We start from the raw sequence: 15,906 nt of genomic DNA, 5'->3' as shown, positions 1-15,906 counted from the left end.
AGGGCTGTGGTCCATCTTCAGAGCTGAAGGTGCCGAGACAGCTCAGGTGAAGAGAAAGCAAGAATGAGTAGTTGAGACCCACCTTCCCTCCCCTGAACACCTCTTTAGCCACCCTACCGTGCTGGCCTATCTTCTTCCTTCCTCAACTATGTTCCACAGGGAAGAGGAACTCACTGCAGAAACGCTGCCTGGATTTTTGCATCAGGGGAAACTCACGCCATCCATCCCAGCGTGGATGTAGTCTGCTGGACAGTGTCTGAACCGACCCTGGGTATGTCGAGATATTGGGTTCTTGGTGTAAAAGCGAGATTTTCGCAGGTTTCACACAGCAAGGGCAAGCAGTTCCGGGTTCATGGGGCATGAAATGAAAAGTACCGTTCATCTAAGCAAACCCTCTATAAAATTGCAGTGTTTCAAGTGGTTGGTGCCAACACAGCATGCAGTGAGACCGGGGAATACAAGACTAAAAACATGCTTTCCTACCAAGTGTCAGCTTTAAACCATTGCTCCTCAGCTCCACGAAATCTCACCTTACTCATATAAGGAAGAAAGCTCCAGCTGCCTGACTTTGAGAACGTAAACAGCCGTAACAGCTGTGAACTTTTAATTTCAGAGTTGCTTAAAACTGGCGGTTTTCCAGTCTAAAGAAACACCCTGCCAGAAGGTTGAATCACTGAGATGTAGTCACAGCTGCTGTAAGAAAAAAAGAAAAAAAAAAAGAAAAAAAAAGTCTGTTTTCTCCATACTGCATTCTTCCATGCTCTGGGTATCGATTTTAATTTCAGGTACCGCTTCCTACTTAAAATGCAGAACTTCTACTAGAAAATAGGACATGCAAAATGCATGCATGTGCAAACTCCACGGGATTATCTAGAAAAACAACGTGATTTTTCAGCCTACTGAAGATTTCTGCTATTGCACTTTCCAAACACATCGTTATTAGTTGCTCCTACTGGTCATCTGGTTGAAAATTGAGGAAGCTCTTGAGCAACAATTCAAGTGAGCCCTAAAGGGGCAACTAAGGTAACAGTGTGCAGCCGTTTGTGCTTCTAGGCTTTCTCACCAACCAGTAAAAGCAAGCGGGATGCTTCACTGGAAATACTCTTCTAGCCCGAGGGTAGCATTGAGGTTGCAAATTGTGCTCTGTAACCACGCAGCAGCGCTACTTGGTGTCCTAACAGCATGGCTTTTTTTTTTTTAGGAGATAGGAGGCTACTTGCTAACTTCCCTGATGAATCAAATCTCTGCTTGAAAAAACACTGTGCCTTGAAATAGTGGGTAGAAATGCGAGAGTACATTCAAGTTCCTCCTTTTTTGGGTGGATCACGTGCTTAAGCTATGAGTGGTAGATTTGCACTAATCTGCAAGGAGAACTCCAGCTTCCTGATTATTACGTTCAATTTAATCCTGCAGGCCCTGGAATAGTTTGAAGGCTGACCCTACCCGAGACTTTCAGCTTTAGAGAGACAGGACACGAGTACAGACAGCTCTTCCCCATCCAGGCTGCAGCTGTTGAGCCAGCTCAGGCTGCGGTGGGAGCTAACTAGGGTCCCCAAAAACAAAAGGAAAGCTTAGCTGAGCCGCACCTGGAAGCAGGACAGGGCTGAAAGCAACTTAGTTGGGACCAGACAAAGCAGAGCTTCACTGCTGGAGTCTGCAGTGCAGGTTTGCTGTCCCTATCCAGAGGGAACACGGTGCAAACCACTGCAATGTCAGTGTTTAGCCCTGACAGACCTAAGCTTGATCCACAGAGAATCTCTGTTTCGCTTCCCTGAATCCACGCTCACCAGCAGGGCTCATAACATCATACTAACACGATTTGGGGTTTTCCTTTAGCTGAGATCTTTTTCCTGTCCAATTACTCTACATAATTGGACATAACTCTACTCGAATGCTGTCAACCTGGAAAAATATTCAGCCTTACGAATGTACTCTCTCTCCCCACTCTCTATTAAGGCTCTTTGTACTGAAACTGCAACAGCTATTAAACAGGGAGGAGTCAGTCTTCTACAAACACCCCGTTGGCAAAAGGTTTCGTTTTACAAAGAGCTGACTCAATAGGAAGTTAGAGCAGGGCTGTATCTATTGCTGCTTTCAAGTGGTGGAGCAACGCCTCCGGAGGTGGAGAAAGTGACGTCAGGTCTAGTTTCTTGAAATCTTCATTAGCACTCAATGATGTTAACACCTTCACAGTCCTCTTTAAATCAAACACGGCATGGAGCATGCCCAAGGTGGAAATGGCAGCTTTGGGAGTGTTCTTTGCCGAAGCTTCGTCGTCGAGGCCGTTTTCCAAGACAGAAATCCTGTTCTCCGCAATAACTTTGAGGAAGTTGTAGAACTCCTTGTAGTCTATACCCGTGCAGGACTTCATGATCAACTAGGGGGAAGAAAAGCAGCATTGAAATGGAAACAACTCTCTTTTCTTTACAGTAAGAATTATGAAAACATATTTTATCAAGCTAGCAGCTGTCTGGAATCATAAGTAACCGTGTTTAATGATATTTTTTGTAATTCCCCAATGGCACTAAAATTCTTTCCCTTGCTTGAAACGCCACTAGTCTCAAAAGCAACCACCTGTTTCTTCTAAGTACTAAATGGCTGTGGTTTTTTGAAACTATTCTTGAAGGATATCAACCTAGCAGCAGTAACAGCCTCTAGAAATAAACTTTCTATCTGTTTCACGCTTAAGATTTTGGAAGCATACAACACTGCTCAGTACAGTTACGTGTTCTTAAAAGCATCACTTTGCAGACACAGAAGCCTGCTGCCACCTTCACCTTAATTTTGCTTGTTTCAGATTCACTGTTTCGTCATCCATGATCTTCAAAGCAGTTCTTTTTACATGAAAAAGCACTTGGATTTTTTTAAAGGGAATGTAAATACTGCATAAAGGATTGATCTCGGTGCTAATTCTAACCTTGGTAGTTGAAGAAGAGCAGCTGAAGCGTTAGTTTTCCAGCCAACCTCCTCGACACAGCAGATATGCACTGGCACAAGCCTTTCCTTATCTGCCTAAACATTTCCTGCAACTTGAAGTTGTCACCAGTTCCTGCTTCTCTATGAAACACGTACTCATTCCAGGTATGAGGCTAAGGACTTGCGTGTCTTGGAGCTCTAACAAGGTGCAAGGCACCCCCGAAATGTACGACCCTCCAACCGAGAGTCAGGCAGCCAGCACCACGTTGTTCATACCTGGCATTGCAGGTGCCAATCATCCATAGGGTCTTTCCACTCATTGATTTCCCGCTGGACAGCTGCTAGTTCATCCTGCAGGAAGCACCACATGATAGCCACGTTGCAGCCATTCACCCAGTTGTGGTTAATGGAAATGGTATCCTCCTGGAGGAAGAATCCAAGGGGTTGTTAAGCTCTACGCAGGAAAGCGTGAGAAGACACCTATAACCTCACCCACGCTGCAAAACGTAACCCCACATGCCTCAGCAAGGGAACTGCTGCTTCGGCACCAACACCACTGCTGTGCCAAAAGGCTCTTTCTAACGTCCCTGAACAACCAAATCTTGTTTTGCTCCGTGAACCGGCCAATGTCTCCAGCTTCTCCATCTGAGCACCCCTTTTAACAGCACAAAGGTGGGAGAAAGGAACAAAGCTGTTAATTTTGGTTCGTGATCGTGAAGACCAATTTGTTAGTGTTTTCCACTATTAATTTACCATTTACAGTTGGAAAACAAGCCTCACTATAAGTCACCCAGCCTCACCATCTCACCCAGCATCCTCTTTCTCAGGGACCAGCAGCATCTAATGACTAAAAGCATAAGAAAAGGGGGTGCAGACAGCTTCTTCAGTTGCACACTCTCCTGGCTTCTAGTAGTCAGCGACCCAAGGGGCTAACGAGTTCAGCCTGGCTTTCAGCCATCCTCTGGAGCAGCCCCTGACTGACCTTTCCTCCCCGCACCCCTCTCAACTTTTTGCAGCCCAGTTAAACTCGTGAGACGCACAGCACGCTGCGGCCAGAAAGGTTTGCTCTGATTCGAGCCTGCTGCCCGACGGTCCCTCCGGGTGACGAAAAGGACGGCGTCGGTTCCCTTACCAGATTGTAAACCTGATGATGCCATCCGCTGGGGATGAAGACTATCTCCCCTGCTTCCTGCACGATTTCAACAGGGGGTTGACTTTGGTTGTAGCGAGGGTAAACACTCCTGTCCTGAAGACTAGGTGCAGTGATGTCGAAGGGCAAGTTGCCGTGGCGGTCTTTGAGGTACTCCTCCTGTCCCGCCGGGTACAACAGCCACTTCTTCCTCCCGCATATGTTGGCTGACCAGCTGTAGGAACGGAAGACATCAGCGTGGAACGGAGTCCTGCGGGGGCAAAGCAGAGGTTTAAGTAAAGACAACGCTTCCAAGCTGCAAGATGAGTTAAAACCTCTGAGAATCAGACGTGCACACGGCAATCAACCTTTACTATGCAAACCTGGTCCTGAACTGCCATCCTCTTCATTGATTTTTGACTGCTTATGTATTAAAAGGCCATTATATCTACACAGCATTGCGGTGTTTTATAGCCTCTCCATCAGTTAGTTTTGAAGCTGTCCCACAAACACCTCCAGGGCAGGAGATTCTGTGATGTGCACCGACGAGGATACTAAAAACGCTACTTTATCACCCACCCTGGACTTAAAATTTTTCACCCGCAAAACATTTGACCGACTCAACAGCGCCCCTCCGAGGCTTCGGTTGACTCTGCAAATCACCAGCGGCTGATGATCCCCCGGGGGAGTTTCTGCCCTAAAATCTTGTATAAGCCGGCTGATGATTTTTGCAGGTTTTGCGGGCACAAATTCAGGACTTTTTGAAGCACAAAAGCTGACGGCATAGGGCCAGCTCACACCCAGAACCAGAGGAGCTGCTTGAGACACAAGAGTGGCTGGCTTCGGGCACCACGCTATACGTAGGGCCATGCTGCCGCTGCCGCTCTTCTGAAGGACAATGCAACAACCCCCTGTAATATTAAGCTTTAAAAAAGAGGCTGTAGGAATGGCAGAAACCACACCACCTTACCAAGAACCCTTAGGTCCCATGTAGACGAACCGGTAATCATCCACAGCGACCGCATCCCAGTATTCGTTCAGCCAGTCGGAGGAGAAATACACAGGGGTGGTATAAACATCTTGCACGGGGAAAGCTCTTAAAAAAAAGAGAACATGTTGCAAACTGGTCTCAGAAAAACGCAGCGTTGCTCTTTCTGCTTCAGTTCCCCAAACCCAGATACAGAGCCCCTGTCATACCTGCATCTCCAGCAGGGCATTAACCCTTCGCTGCCCCCTCCTTTATGTCACTGACCACCCCGAGTTGCACCCAAAAGGCACAAAGAGCGCTTTTCTGTCTCGCAGGAAAGCTGTGAAGGCTAACTGCTCTTTGGGAGATTCCTTCTAATGATGGCAGACAGTTCCTAATTAACACATTCTCTTTAGATGAGGTGCCTGTCGGACTGGTGTGTCCCAACTGGACGACAGGTCGGGGGTGTGAGGGTTAGGAGGGAAGCCAGGCTGTGGGATTCTGACAACTGCACAGCCTTCTCCCACAGGAGATGCTGCCCTTTTCCCACCCCAGTGCAGGCTTTCTGTAGCAAGCCACGGTGTCCGGGGCAGCAGGCAGGCAGGGAGGCAGAGACTGACAAATCTCTACCGTAAGTCAGGGGCACACTCACAAATGAAACCAAGAGCTGACCACAAGGAAGCTGGATTAAGAGCAGGATATGTTTAAGGAAGAAGGGATTTGAGTGAAAAGACATAAAAGTGGAACACAGACATGGGGACATTGCAAGCAGCAGGCTGGAGGAGAAGGAAAGCCAGCACAGGGTGAAGAGAACTTTAACAACTGGGAAGGTCAACAGAAAAGGAAATGGGTGATAAAGGATTATAACTCGCACACGCTCACTGGATCAAACATAATTAGAAATGTCCCCCTTGTTCTGAAAAAGTAAGGTTTGTGCTGTAGCAGTCAAACAAAAGCCAAATGTTCCAGCCACACGGTTTCCACAGGGATAACACACAGTCATTTACAAGGCAGATGAAAAGGAAAGCACTCAGGAACGTCAGCCTTTTCAGGAAACAACCTCCTGCCTAAGGATCTTGTCGTGTGGAACCCCCCCCCAAGCACGGCGCAGCGTCAGACTGATCTTTTGGCAGCTGGGTGGTAACAAACAGCACTGCTGGCACTGAAACGCTCAGGCATTAGGGCTCCCCGGCAGCTCTTTGGCGTGGGCGACGTCGGGGGGGTTTCCACAGCGCTCTCTTACCTGCTCAGGTGCCAGTCCTTCAGATAAAGGCACCCCCGGGACGAACGGTAGCCATTTTTAATGTACTCTTTCCAGTACTTCACATACTCCTTGAAGGGGAGCTGCTCCTTCGGGTTAGAATTGTACTCCTTGACATCACAGTTGGCAACAGGCACCACAGCCTCTCCTGAAACAGAAACTCTTTGAGGCCACGTGAGGACAGAATAACTGATGCTGAAACAACTCCCTCAACCTTCTCCACCGCAGCAGCCTCTAATATCTGAGCCCCATAACGCTACGTACAGCACAAACACACCAAGCAACAATCCCCAGCCCAGCTCTCGCTCCCAACACCGTCATTCCAGGCAAACATGATTCAGCCCAGAAGTAATTTATTTAATGCGACCTGAATTTTCCTCTTAAACTACATTAGGAGCGGGGTATTGATTCCTATTAAATACACTAATATTTTACAGCCTGAAGAGCTATTCAGCTACAGAATACCTTCCCCTTGCTAGGGGAAAGCGTCAGCGTGCTCCTCTGGCTAAAGTTAAGCAGGTATGGTTAAATTATATAACGCTTTTTATTTTATTTCAATGTGGGAATAAATTCAAGATTGGAATCTGTGAAACATGAAGTGTGAGCAAATGAATGTATTAACTCAGAAAAATGAATGTATTAACTTGGAAAAAAGAAAACTGCTTGGTTTTGTCTAGTGGTTCTACTCCTCTAAGATTAAAAAAAAAAAAGCTGTGTCATTTAGCATACATATTTTAATTAGGTATTAAAAAGGCCGTCATGACTTACCAAACTTCTGCAGCAGGTGATCAAAGTTGGGCTTTCCATCCCAAGTAACCCAATTTCTCCTGCTGCCCCAGTCTTCAGTGAATTTAGCTGAGAAAATACAGGGATGGTTGGGAATCAAATAATCCCTGAAAAAGTCCGAGTAAGTGAACGATTCCACTTTTTCAATAAAGTCAACGTGTCCTCCGGGGAGGCAGAATGCACCCTGAGATGAACTGCTGTAGTCACGAAAAAAGGCAGTGGAACAGGCAAATGTTGCCCTGTCCATGCAGCCTGGATGTCCTTCCTGGCTTAGCCAAGGCAGCGCTGAGCAGATGCTATCTTGTTATGCTACGGCTAAAAAACTGCTTTAAAATAAGACTGGAGTCTGTAAATCCATGAGGACTCACAGGAAAATATCAAAGGCCAGGGGTAAAACAAGAAGTTGTGCAGGAGCATCCCACCACGCTGGGCTAATTAGAGTCTTCCATAGTTTATCGAGTTTAATGCCGGTGGGATATCTGACAACGAAGCCACCCTACGGATGGTGAAGATGTTGCTTTTCCTTCATCACCTTCTTGCCAGGGCGACCACACTCTCCGGGGATGGCCAGCAAAGGCTGGTTCCTTCCTAAAACATCAGAAACGTTAATTTCAGTGGGATATCCCTGCTCAATGAATTAATTGCAGGGGTGCAGGGAAGGAAACCTCCCCCTCCTCAAAATGTGGGGCCCTGGGAAACCGCTACAGCCCAGCAACTGCACTGGGGCTCACCCCTTTGTCAGGAGAAGATAGAAGCTCTAGCACCCCCTTACCTTCCCCAGACCTTTCTCTATGGGCCGGGCAGCAATTATAGACTAAAAAACCCAATCAAACCAAAAAAGGTAAATAATAGCGAAGTCAAGGGAGGTGTCTGGGAAGGGGAGGGGAGGCCCGAGGGCAAATGAGGTCACATACCCTCCAGGGATGGGCTTCAGGAGAGGGGGGAAGGGGAGACTAAGGTGCTCCGGGAGGGGAAAGGGGCCGCTATGAGGCTGTTCCCCCCTCAAGGGAGCTCCAGGGGGGCAACCCGGACCCCACAGGGCGTCGCACACGCCGTCCCCGCGTCGGGATTCCCGGTCCCCCCGCGCATCCACGGCCCGCGGAAGCCGAGAGAACAGCGGCAGACGGATACTCACCCCCACCGCCGGCGGGGCAGGACCCCGCGGCGAGCGGCACCGGCGGCGGCGGAGGGGAGAGGCTCCCGCGGCCGCTCCCGGAACCTCAGCGCTGGGCGGGCGGGGCCCGGGGGGGGTGAGAAGGGGAGAGCACCGGCGCGGCGGCTCAGCCAATAGCAGCGGGCGGCGGGCGCAAGCGCAGAGCGTCGATGCGGGGGTCGGCGACGGGCTGCGCTGCGCTGAGGGAGGTGGGTGAGGGGCCGGGCCGGAGCGATGGGGTCGCGCTGAGGGGGGGGGGGGTGTCCAGCCGAGGTTCGGAGGATGATGGAGGTTGGTAGTGCCCGGGTGGGGGTGGAGGAAGGGTGGTTTGGCCTAAGGCTGCGAGGAGGATGAAGATGGAGAGGTTGGGGGGTGGCCTAGGGGGAGGAAGGGTGGTTTGGCCTAAAGCTGAGAGGAGGATGGAGAGGTTGGGGGATGGCCTAGGGGGAGGAATGGGGGGTTTGGCCTAAGGCTGAGAGGAGGATGAAGATGGAGAGGTTGGGGGTTGGCCTAGGGGGAGGAAGGGTGGTTTGGCCTAAGGCTGCGCGGAGGATGAAGATGGAGAGGTTGGGGGGTGGCCTAGGGGGAGGAATGTGGGGTTTGGCTCGGGTTGTGTGGGGGAGTTACGGGCACGGGGATTTAGGAATCTGGCTTATGGGTAGGGAAAGGTTAGGCATGGCCGTGGGGAGGTGGGTCTGGCCTTGGGGAAGGTGTGGGGGTTTGTGGAGGCTGGGATAAGCTCTGTCAGTGGGCAGGGACTTGCAGCAATCGCCTGGCCCAGCCGCCTGACCCCTTCAGGGCTGACCGGGTTAAAACATGCTATTAAAGGTATTGTCCAAATGCCTCTTCAACGCTGACAGGCTTGGGGCATCGACCGCCTCTCTAGGAAGCCTGTTCCAGTGTTGGACCACCCTCTGAGTAAAGAAATGGTTCCTAATGTCCAGTCTGAACCTCCCCTGGTGCAGCTTTGAGCAGTTCCCCCACGTCCTGTCAGTGGATACTGGGGAGAAGAGATCAGAGACCTCTGGAGATCAGTTTGCCTTGGAGCTGTTGCAGAGGGAGATGAGGTTTGTGGTTACGCCTGGTGTAGCAGTGAAGGATGGAAGAGGATTTTAGGTGACTGCCCTATGGCTTTCCCTAGTCCTACTAGGAAAAAGAATGGGGTCTTTTCTGATACTGGGAAAAGGACAAGGACTGGGTAAAGGTCTGGTGTAGCAGTTTGCTGTGTTGTGTCCGGGGTGAGGAGGAGTGAGACTGTCTTTGTACTGGGGAAAAGGAAGAGAAAGGGGTGGAGGTGTTTTTTTGGGAGGGGGGAGTTCTGTCTTGGGGTAAGGAAATAGATGGTGAGTCTCAGGGGTGGCATTGGGGAAGGAGAAGGGAGTGTGTTGTGGGAGGAAAGAATGGACAGAGGAGGGTTCACCCCTGAGGTGGGGCAGGGGAGCAAGGTTTGGGAGGTGTAGATGTGTCTGTGGTTTGGGTTGGAGAGGTTGAGACGGGGTGAAGGTTGAGAGGAAGGCTGGTGGGGGTTAACCTGGGTGCTGTAGGGACTGGTGGGGGTTAAAGGATGGGACCTGTGGCAGTCCCATATTTAAGGGTATTTGGGAGAGTTTGGTGGGACTTTGGTCTTCCATAAAGTTGCTTTGTATCAGAAATGGAGTGAAATCAGGGTGTTTTTTTCCGTAGAAAGGTGGGAACATGTTGATATGGAGAAGCCCCTCAGTCTAGAGCTGTTCTTCAGGGGGCATCTGTTGATGTTTTGAGACGGGAGGAGCTGAACTTCTCTGTGTCTTTGCCTGCTGCACCTCCTGGAGAGTCGCCCCTGAGTGCTTTGTGTTTTGTGGCGTCATTTGGAGAATCTTGAGAGTTAGAAACCTGGCGGAACTGCGTCTTAGGCCTTTAGTTAAAAAAGAGGGGAGAGTCGCTTGGTGGGCCTTATCAACGCGTTTATTGTGGGCGTTGTTGGGCTCACAGGAGCGTTAAACTCCTCATTTGCCAGATGGTAGCTTTGGGAATAAACCACCAAAGAGAATGACCCTGTGGAAGCTTCAGCTGTGAAGGAGGAGAAAAAGGAAACAAGCACTAGCACACGAGGAAGGTCTGCAGGAATGTTCTGTGGGTGGTTCCCGAAGGCAGATGAGAAGAATTAAGCTTTGCAGGTGTCACGGGTTGAGGCTGGGCCGGCCACTAACGAATGACAGACGCTCTCTGTTAACCCCTCTCCCCTCCAAAAAGGGAAAAGGAGAGAGAACCAGGGAGAGAGAGACTTTACCAAGAGAGAGGTTTGGAAAAGAAAACTAAACCAGCTTTAATGGAACAATAACAATAAAAGAAAAGAAAATAATAAGAATGAGGAAATAATGAAATATGTACAAATAGATACAACACCAATACCCATCCCAGCTCCCCGCACCCTGATGACGACACGTCCCCACCACGCTGCAGGGCTGGCACTGGGGCAGTCCCAGGCTGGACTGGGCAGCAGACAGGGACGGGATGCAGGAGCTGGACTCAGGCCCTGGATTCAGGGACGCACGGGTCGGGATGGACGACAGAAGGACAGACAGAGCCCTCCTCAGGTGTCGCCACCGAAGAAGAGAGCTTGACCCTGGGGACCCCTCAGCTTTGCACTGACCGTGCCGTCCGTGGGGTGGAACACTCGGTGGGTCAGGTTTGGGTCCCCTGGCCGGTTCGCTCCTCCCTGCAGGGGCGGCCTTTTTCGGGCTGGGGACCCTTTTCCCTCCTGCAGCCCAACACGGGTACAAGACTCAGCAGTGACCTTGGTCGCTCCAAGAACCAGTCCCAGGCAGGGCCTCTCTGCATCCCATCCCTTGGTACCAACTATAAACATCAGGGGTTGGCACTGCTGGAGCAGTCCCTGGCTGGAAAACCGTGCTGCTGGTTCAGAAAGTGCCGTTAGAGGAGACTTGACTGAAAAGTTAAAGCACTAAACCAGAATGAGTTCTGATTTAGCCCAAACCAGGACAGGAGGCTCGGGGGTAACCCCGTTGCGAAGGGAGGATGTTCTGCTCGTGAGCTGACAGCACCGTCACCCGGTGTAGAGAGCATCTCCTCGCGCCCGGGGTCATTAGTGACGCTTACATGGCATGGAATGATCTCCAAGCTCTTCCCAGGAGAAGCTGAGTCACCTCCTTTTTATAGAAGCAACCACCGAGTTATGTGTTGGCTGAAGAATTTTTACAACGTTGTGACGACGCTGCCGGAAATATAATCCACAGCTCTCTGCTGCTGATCCCAGTTGTTGCTCCGAGCTGCTGTGTGTAGCTGTGTGTGGTACTGAGCTCGGTTCGGGGGGGGCTGATGTGCCAAAAAGACAGCGTTTGTGAAGCAAAAGAGGTGATTTACAGGCTGTGGGTGATGTTGGTGAGCACAGACGGGGAGAGGCTGCATGTGTCGTCTGGTCTGTAGACAAAAGTGTAGGCAAACATATATTTCTTTAAAAAAAATGGAAGGATTTATTGTGAAATCATTTCGATGTCTCTTCCACTGCGTACAGGGAAGTGGCTTAAGGACTGTGACCCTCTCAAGCTGATAAACCTACTCCTGACTGTATCGACACGTAATTTAAAGCCATTGATTTATTATTTTGTTTTTCTGCCAACCCAGTCCTTTCCATTGTAGTCTGAAGGACTTAGAGCTGTTGATGGGGATTTTTTGGTTCCTTGTGGGATTTTGTGGTTAGTTTGTTTTCTTTTCTGGGCGGGGATACTGAACTGGTGTGTTTTATTGCAGGGGCGGCTTTTTTCAGTGTATTTTACAAAACCCATGAATATTCTGTGTCTTGTTATACAGGGAACTTCTAGCCATGTTTTAGGAGGAATAGAATGGAAGTGACATCATCCTGAACTTCAGGTGGGGGGGTCAAAATACCGTGATGGGAGGAGGAAGGGAGAGAGATCCTGAATTTTGAGTGATAGTCCCTTGTAGTAAACCAGCTGGGTAGGTGCCAGAAGGCCTCTAGCTCAGTGTTTCTGAGATGGGATGGTCAAAACTTGAGGAAATACGGGGGGGGAAAAAAAACCCTTTTCATTTTGAAGGGCAGTACCTGAGCTATTTGGTGAGCTCACTGTTTACCTCAGAGGTGAAGCTGATGTATTTAGCGTTGCTACGCGTTGCACAGCTCGAGTATGAGGTGTCCTCCGCGGAGGTGCTGAGCGGGAAGCCGAGACAAAGGGTGTGTTTTATAAAAGGCAAAGTGCTGCTGGTGGATGAGACCAAGAAGTTTCCTTAATATTGACTCAAGGAGAACAGAGTTTCAGAAGAAATACAGAAAACCTGCTCTTTTTAGCAGCTCGGAAGCCATAATCACAAGTTAATGCTGATCAGAAAATTACACGATACCACGTACGAGTGTCGTAGGTGAAGTACTTATTTAGTGCCTTTTTCCAGTGACTGTTTCTTCTTTTATTTGTTTAACATTGGTAAAATTTCACAGGTGTTTTAATCTGACATCTCGAAGTCTTGTGTTACGTTACGGCGTGCTCTTGAAATCATAAATAGTTGCCGTGTTCTGTGCCTTTGAGTGGTTTCGTTGTTGAGTGACACCAATCTTGGTTATCCCTACGGACATTGGTGTTTCTGCAAGGTTTAAAGTTCTTCTCTGTGAGCGAGAGAGAAGAAAAAAAACCAACCCCAAAGTTGTGCAGATCTGATGCTAATGAAAACGTCATTATATGGGGGAAAAATGTGCTGGAACAGTGAATGGATTTAATTACCAAATAGGTTTTTGCTTGGAAATTCTGGCCTCGGGCACAGAAAGGAGGTGACTGTCAGGCAAAAGCCTTTAAGCTCTCAGGTGAGTCAAAAGTCACAAGACCCAGGGCATGTACACGGATATATACCCAGGTCAAGTGACAGCTGCCTTTCTTCTGGACTGAGAGGACTTGTTTAACTCTCAGATCCAGGGTTGAATATCCATTATTTATATATTTTTTTCCTTTTGGTAACGGGCACAGTAGGATTTTTGCTTTAGCTTCACCTTTTTTTTTTAACCTGCTCTTTTGGACTTTGAAGAGAAAGAAATACTCAGGCGGGGGGAAAAAAAAAATCTACCTACGGATGGACAGTTCTATAAAGGCAGCAGCCCCCAGAAGGCTGCCTGAGAATTCTACGTCTACAGAGAGAGGTAAGGAGCTTGAGATACGGTTTAGGAAGATTATTATTATTTTTTTTTTAATGGCATATTGTGAGGCTGCCTCAGACATTGATATTTTCACAGCCTTAATGGTAGAGAGCGGGCTTGAGAGAAAACTGCTGTCTTGATGGGGAGCTGGTGGTGGTTGTGCCGATTGTGGAAGTCTTAGTGTGGGAAAATGGGCTCTAGGCTGAGATTTTACAAAACTTCAAGAGTCATTTGTTTCTTTAGAGTTTCTCCTTGCCTCCCTAGTATGGCTGTGCCTGGTTGAAGGTGGCTGTTGCTGTTTACGAGGTCTGGGAGTTGTTTTTCAGGCAATAATTGTGTTTTGTGGTGCCTGTCCCAGCAGCGAGTGTTGAGAAACCTGTACTTGGTTCCAGGTTTCCCTCGTGATCTTCTGCGAGGCTTTCGGTGTCTGGATTTCATCATTATTTATAAAATAACATCTCAGGGCAACAGCTTGTTGTGAGCAGCCTGCTGATCTCTCTGAGGTTTTCAGAAACTGGTGTAAGTAGCAAACGCTGGCCCAGGGTGGGAGAAGGGGACGGCAGCTTGTCTGTATGGGCTGGGATCTCCTTTCCTGCGTGTGACGCTCTGTTTTGACAAGTTGAGAGGCTGCTGATTCATTTTAATTTGTTTCTTTTTTCCCTGGGTCTGATGGGAGTCTTTCAGTAAATTTCAATACAGCCTCTGCAGTATGTTTAGGCTGGGAGGAGCTTTGAGGGTGTAATAGAGGGTGTTTATTTTTGTTTATCGTCTGTTCGCTGTTGCGTTTACTTCGCGTCTAGGCAGTGTCGAACAGTTCCACTCCCTTTGGATTTGTAATTTGTGAATCCTCATGAATAAAGCTATAACCAGATTTGGTTTCAACTGTCATTCATTTGGCCATTAATGTAACTTATGTTGTGGTTTAAACTGCCCTGGTGTCAGTTATAGTAACAAAAAGCGTACCCTTACTAGCACCTAACTGCATCCGTATTAGAAATGTTTTCCACTTAAAGTACCCTGTGAAAGCCCCTGTTCTTATGGCTGTCTGTAATCCCACTGCTGATGCTGGGTTCTTTGCAGTCACATTGGACTGAGTATTTTTCTTTTCCCTGTTTCTTTGAGGATGACAGAAAGAAAATAACCTTTAAATAGAAATTACAGCAACTGGCTATTCACAAAGCGCAGTCAGGCTGGGGAAAAAACATCATCTGTTTGATCTAACCTTGCTGTGTTAAAGGAACTACCTTCTCTTTCTAGATGGAAGAATTGAGGCCAGAGCTTTTGGCTTTTTCTCCAGATTGTGAAATTATATAGCAAATGATTAAGAAAAAATAATTATTTCCTACAACTTGTCATTGTTGGCTATACCTACTCACTTAAATCAGATTTTTGTGGGCTTTTTCCTCCCTCTCTGTGGCCTGTAGTACAGCGTGAAGTTGTCTCTCTAGGACTGTGCTTTTGTTAGGCCAAAACAGATGGAGGATTTTCACTCTAAACTCCAGCTGCTTTGTAAACTTAGGTTGTTTTTGTTTTTGTTTTTGTTTTTTTTCCCCCCAATTTGCATCACTGCAATTCATAATGCCATGGAAATAAGGTATGAAAACCACAGTAAAGATTTTTGTGGAATACAGCATACTGTGAGTAGTCCTTATCTCATTAATACTGAAGTTTTGAATATATTTAATGGGAGACATCATTGGAACTGGACTCAGAGCACTCTGTTTAAGGGATATTAATGATGCAGCAGCCTGAAAGCACTGGATCTTCAGTGTGTGCTACAGGAATTCACACCAGTGCTACCTGAAAAAGGACTACTAGCTGCTTTTTTTGAATTTGCATTAGGTTTCCTAGACATTTCCTTAAGGGGAACAGGTCGTACTGAAGTCAAAAGGTGTAACCGGTGTCAGCGCCAGCCCGACTGGGCGTTTCGTGGTGGAGATCGAACTTTTCATTCATTGTGCCACGCGAGTAGCAGAACACCTTGAGAGGATGTTGTGGCACGGAGCTGTAAATTGGGCTATGATGCATCAGAGGCTTTGAGAACATAATGAAGATGTGAGTAATTAAATCACCATTACGTGGTGGGCGTTCACAGAGTAGTCGTGGCACGTAATTGGCCTTCAGTGCTCGTGTTGAGGGCTGTGGCGTTGGGAAGGAGGTGTTACAGGAAACAATCTGACTCGTGGCTGCAAGGAGACTCTTTGGAAGTGTGGAGAGATGCTGCTCCAGATAGGTTTCATTTAATTTACTGTTACAAATTCGAGATTATGGTTGTGTAAGCAAGCTAGGCCTGAGGCGTGCGACATTCTTCGTTCTCTTGCTAGGATTGTAGATACCGGTGAGCAAGTCTTAGGAGATGAATGTTCTGCCATCAAATAGCATCACAGGCTCCCGTGGCCTGTCACAGAGGTGTGATGAGCCATTGCCCTGGACGTTGTGTCCCTTCAAGCTGAGTGAACAGAGTCCGTTCTGCTGGCTCTCCTAAGCCCTTGCTGGTTCTGCCGCCGTGTGGGCGGAGTGGCTCTGCCTGCCAGGCCAGCAGTGGCTCTGCCTG

General features: G+C 48.5%; 2 protein-coding genes across 2 annotated transcripts in view; one reads left to right on the top strand and one right to left on the bottom strand.

Moving 5' to 3' along the window:
- Positions 1-2,044: 2,044 nt before the first annotated feature.
- JMJD4 (jumonji domain containing 4) lies at positions 2,045-7,306 on the bottom strand. The gene is made up of 6 exons (XM_009946289.2): positions 7,042-7,306; positions 6,256-6,421; positions 5,016-5,141; positions 4,049-4,316; positions 3,193-3,339; positions 2,045-2,377 (listed from the first exon to the last, which is right to left on the bottom strand). The coding sequence occupies exons 1-6, from the start codon at positions 7,304-7,306 to the stop codon at positions 2,066-2,068; spliced, it is 1,284 nt and encodes a 427-aa protein (XP_009944591.1). The 3' UTR covers positions 2,045-2,065.
- A 1,085-nt stretch (positions 7,307-8,391) lies between these two features.
- SNAP47 (synaptosome associated protein 47) overlaps positions 8,392-15,906 on the top strand; it is a 31,282-nt gene continuing 23,767 nt past the window's right edge. The window contains exon 1 of the mRNA XM_086466575.1: positions 8,392-8,421. The gene's annotated coding sequence lies outside the window, so the exon portion shown is untranslated. The remainder of the gene's footprint in view (positions 8,422-15,906) is intronic.

Source organism: Leptosomus discolor, chromosome 6 (assembly GCF_034619465.1).
Source record: "Leptosomus discolor isolate bLepDis1 chromosome 6, bLepDis1.hap2, whole genome shotgun sequence".
Classification (NCBI taxonomy): domain Eukaryota; kingdom Metazoa; phylum Chordata; class Aves; order Leptosomiformes; family Leptosomidae; genus Leptosomus; species Leptosomus discolor.
The sequence above is the reverse complement of the archived record's forward strand: the minus strand, read 5'-3'. Positions and strand labels throughout refer to the sequence as shown.

Excerpts from the sequence above, each read along its gene's own strand:
- JMJD4 (XM_009946289.2), bottom strand. The coding sequence starts at position 7,306 with ATGGACAGGGCAACATTTGCCTGTTCCACTGCCTTTTTTCGTGACTAC. Across the intron at positions 5,142-6,255 it reads AAGGACTGGCACCTGAGCAG|AGCTTTCCCCGTGCAAGATG; the intron begins GTAAGAGAGCGC and ends CTTTTTTTTAAG. Across the intron at positions 3,340-4,048 it reads ATCATCAGGTTTACAATCTG|GAGGATACCATTTCCATTAA; the intron begins GTAAGGGAACCG and ends TTCTTCCTCCAG.